This window comes from Anarhichas minor, unplaced genomic scaffold (genome assembly GCF_050575085.1).
Source record: "Anarhichas minor isolate MPS153535 unplaced genomic scaffold, ASM5057508v1 ptg000014l, whole genome shotgun sequence".
In the NCBI taxonomy this organism is placed as follows: domain Eukaryota; kingdom Metazoa; phylum Chordata; class Actinopteri; order Perciformes; family Anarhichadidae; genus Anarhichas; species Anarhichas minor.
Window position 1 is genome coordinate 5,456,943 of NW_027466460.1, and position 4,390 is coordinate 5,461,332.

The 4,390-nt window shown below is 38.4% G+C and overlaps 1 protein-coding gene across 1 annotated transcript; it reads left to right on the forward strand.

Moving 5' to 3' along the window:
• The first annotated feature begins 328 nt into the window (after positions 1-328).
• Positions 329-4,162, forward strand: LOC142949507 (pre-mRNA-splicing factor CWC25 homolog). Its single transcript, XM_076091189.1, has 9 exons — positions 329-488; positions 1,212-1,384; positions 1,477-1,713; positions 1,803-1,872; positions 2,111-2,250; positions 2,370-2,442; positions 2,563-2,768; positions 3,273-3,440; positions 3,624-4,162. Exons 1-9 carry the CDS (start codon positions 471-473, stop codon positions 3,733-3,735), a joined length of 1,197 nt encoding a protein of 398 aa, XP_075947304.1. The 5' UTR covers positions 329-470; the 3' UTR covers positions 3,736-4,162.
• The last annotated feature ends 228 nt before the right edge of the window (positions 4,163-4,390 follow it).

The window sequence follows — 4,390 nt, forward strand, 5'->3', positions numbered from 1 at the left end:
TTGATACATTGTTTTTTACTATGTCTCTTGTTTGCACTATCCACTATGCTGCTGTAATCCTGTACATTTCCCCCACTAATCTTATCTTATTTTATAAGGATGATCCATACAGTATGTGCAACTAATTAACAACCATCAAAGCACGTACATTGACATAAAGCTCATTTTTACGAACTGCGACCATAACAACTAGAAAGTCACGTCGAGCCATATCGCTGACTGTTTATTCCGGTTTACTCGCGACGATGACGCTGTAATGTCAGGACCTGACGATAGGCGCGTGAAGGCACTGTGAGCTGGAACCGGAAAGAGAATTATACAAAACAGGAAGTATACAAAACACATAACACACACGTCTCGGTGGCTCCATTTTCTTGCTAGCGTTGAACTTTCGTTGTTCCACCTTTTATAGTATAGACAGATTTGTCTTTTTCCATTTATTGCTGGATTGAAACGACGACTTTTCCAAGATGGGGGGAGGCGATCTGGTAAGTATGAGCTAAGTTATCCTGAACAGCTTTCTGTTTAGAGATGGTTGATAAAACTCTGTTTAGAATATGGGTTTAAAGATGTTCGCTTGCTTACTATTTTCTACATAACGTTAGCTGTTACAACATGAGGTGATACCTACTAGGAATAGTTACGAGCCACAGTTCAGCAATACTCACTTTAACTTCGGTCTTATCGTATTCTTTTTATTTTAATAGCTGTTGCAATAGATAATAGCAAGTAGCGTAATGGCTAGTTTGCGTTAGCTTAAGGTCAACTGACTGAGCAGCTATAACAGTTTACTTTATTAGTCATGTTAACACAAGGCCAACGGTACAATGACATGTATTTGACGAGTGAATGGGTCTGCTCACCAATAAAAAGTAACGTTAGTCGCAACAGAATCACCCGAATTATACAGATAAATAAATAAATAAATATATATATATATATATATATATATATATATATATATATATATATATATATATATATTCTGTTGAAATATTCAGTTCCGCAATAAATAATTTCCTCGCCTAATGTACCAGAAGATGATATTTGATCAGGTAGATAATTATTAATTGTATGTATTTGTCTGTTATAGTCAGTCTACATGAATGATCATGTTAACCCCTTTCAAGTCCAACTTGTACATTAAAGCCTGTACCTGATGGTTTTCACACTTACAGCTACTAAATGTCCTCACTCTTGTCTTCTGTCAGAACTTGAAAAAGAGCTGGCATCCCCAGACTATGAAAAATATTGAGCGCGTTTGGAAAGCTGAACAGAAACACGAGGCTGAATGCAAGAAGATCGAGGAGCTCCAGAAAGAGCTGAAAGACGAACGAGCTCGAGAAGAAATAACAAGATTTGCACAGCAAGCGGGTTCCATCAAGTTAGTTCTCTGATATTATCATTAAAGTTATTTTGTGGTTTAAGACAAAAAAAGTAGCGTCTAAGTCAAAATATCCCGTTTTATGGTGACAGGAAGAAAGATGACCGCCTGGACTGGATGTACCAGGGCCCTGCTGGTCAGGTCTCCAGAGATGAGTATCTTCTGGGACGTGCCATTGACAAGCAGATCACCGACCAATATGAGGAGCCCGAGAGCGGTCCATCAGCTGAGACTGGCCTCCTGCCTGGGTCCATTTTCAACCCCGCCACTCCTGCCTCAAACCTCGACCTGGCTGCCAAGATCAGGGAAGATCCCCTATTTGAAATCAGGTCAGTATGTCCCTTATCTTTTGTAATTTTTTCTAAAAATACGACACACGTTGCAATTGTTTAATTTATGTTTTGTTGGTTTTCTGAAGGAAACGTGAGGAAGAAAAGAAGAGAGAAGTTTTGAGTAATCCAGTGAAGATGAAGAAAATCAAAGAAATGGTAAAATTTCTATTTTGATGTATTGGTTTGTGGTGGATTCTTGTTTTGACATTTGACTTACAGATTTTGGTTATTTTACCGTAAATGAATAACTCTTGGTCTGACATTTACCTGTATTTTCCTTCTTTGCATCTTTCAGCGAAGTTTACACTAACTTCATTATCAAAAACAACTGCATGCATGTTTGAATCAGTGTCAGGAGGGGGAAATTGTCAAGTATTTTTTATTTCTCTCACAGCTGCGCCAGAATCTTGACAAGAAAAAGAAGAGGAAGAAGGGAAAAAAAGAGAAGAAAGACAAAGAGAGAAGAAAGGAGAAGAAGCATAAGAGAAGGAATTCAAGTTCAAGCTCAGTTGAGGAAGATGAGAAAAAATACAGGTATGAAAGGAGATTGTTAATGAAATAATTATAATTTCTATAGATATGTGCTCAAACGGCAAAGCACACGTAGAATGCAAAAACATCACCGATCATTATTATCTTTTATCTATTTTTAGGTCACATTCCCGAGATGAATCTTCAGCAGATACCAAAAAGCGTTCCCATCATCATTCAGGCTATGGCCTACAGGTCAGTAAGCAGCAAGGCAGTATTTCATTACACCAATGTTATCTATTTTTCAATTTCAATTATTAATCTTGCTCTGGACCAGAACCATTAAGTCTTAACAATTTATGTCTCCCCTCTTAGCTCCCCGCTGGCAGACATCACCAGTCCTCCGCTCCATCCAATCACTCAGGGCGCCGTGGGAGCAGCCGCTCCCAGTCGCCACACAGAAACAACCGAGAAAGTCACTTCAACTCTTCTTCCTCACACAAAGGCGACAAGAAGGTTGAGCCCAAAGCTTCCAGCCAACAAGGAGAGCGTTACCAGAGACAGAGACACCCTGTGTCCAAGTAAGGAGCTCCAGAAAGTATAGATGTTGCACTTGTAATTAAAAGATGGCTATAGTCCAAGTTCTAACATTATTCTAATTTACTCAGATTCATTACCTGCTTGCTTATAAGTATGTCAACCATCGTTAAAATATGTGCTGATAATGACATAAGTCACCCATTTCTGAGTAAAATACAATGTTGGAGTTTCATTCCAGTATCAAACTTTAATCCACTATCATGTGCTTCCACGGTATATATCCCTCTCTCTAACTTTATACATATTTTGCAGAATAACTGCTTTGAGTTATTCTCCTCAGATATATTCGAAATGGAAGTAAATTTACCATGAAACAGTTGGGTAGCTGTACCATTTCTGTCTCAAGTCACTCCCCTTTTTAATTTTATGATGCTTACTCTATGGGTTAGTCGGAGAAAGCATGATCTTCAGAGCATTGTCTTAATCACCACCCACACTGAATGGATTCCTGTAATTTTCTCATGTTTATTTCCTGTCTGCTGTAGGAAGCTCTCTTCAGATGAGCTGGAGCGCAAGAGGCGGGAGATGATGGACGAGGCCAAGCAAAGGGATGAGGACAGGGAGAATAACGTGAAGAGATACAAGAAGCAAGATGAGCAGGAAAAGCAGCGAGAACTAAATGTCAAGCATGACCGCTATGCTGGCTTCATTCAGTAAGTTTCTGAGCAACTCTGACACAGATAATCAGAGGGTGTGACACACATTACCACCACTACTATTATTATAAATATGTCTTAAATCCACAAATATATTCTTCCTGATGTCTCTTTAGTTTTCACCTTTCGTTCACCTTTTAAATGTTTAGCTCCAGTAACACTCAGCTTTCCCTCTTGCAGTAACATGAAGCTGGACAGTGCTGCAAGCTCTACTGTAGAGGACAGAGTGAAGAGGAACATCCACTCCATTCAGAGGACGGCAGCCTCCCTGGACAACTTCATGAAGAGATGAAGACACAACACATGTATATTACAGATGATCTAAATGAAAAGGCTTGGCAAGAGTATGCCACCCATCTGTCTCTTTAATGTATTGAAGCAGATGTACATTTATCAATGCAGTGAGGATGGATAGAGAGTCTGTCATGAGTTCAAACAAGGAATTACAGGCTCCATACCTACTAGTTGCTTTTATTTTGAAAAGTATTTTCCACAATGGTAACAATTTATATTTCAGACTATCATGGCTGATCTGTTCTAGTTACTTTCTTAAAAGCTGATATCCCTTTAATGTTCATGTAATCAGAACGTTGTACAGTAAATTGTTTTAGTTTTTACAGTATAATAGGACCTGCTTTTAAGGTTTTTGTAATATGTTTGTTACTTAGTGTTGTTACTCCTGTGAGTGGCAAATTAAATAAAAACATGTTTCAACTCTGGCGTTAAGATACTGATAGTTGAAACACGCCTTCAAACATAAACATGGCCAAATATTCACATCAATATGGAACAATTTCATAATTAACATTAACTCACATGACCGATCAGCTGTTTCTGCAATCGTCTTCCTGGATAATCTGTTTTATGTCTTGGTCTCCGGACAACATGAAACATGGCAAATACCAGCTGACATGAAAAATAAATTAAAACTTACCCAATTAAATCAA

Bases quoted from the DNA above. Each gene is read 5' to 3' on its own strand.
- LOC142949507 (XM_076091189.1), top strand. The intron at 1,873-2,110 runs GTAAAATTTCTA...TTTCTCTCACAG, and splicing joins TGAAGAAAATCAAAGAAATG to CTGCGCCAGAATCTTGACAA. The intron at 2,251-2,369 runs GTATGAAAGGAG...ATCTATTTTTAG, and splicing joins GAAGATGAGAAAAAATACAG to GTCACATTCCCGAGATGAAT.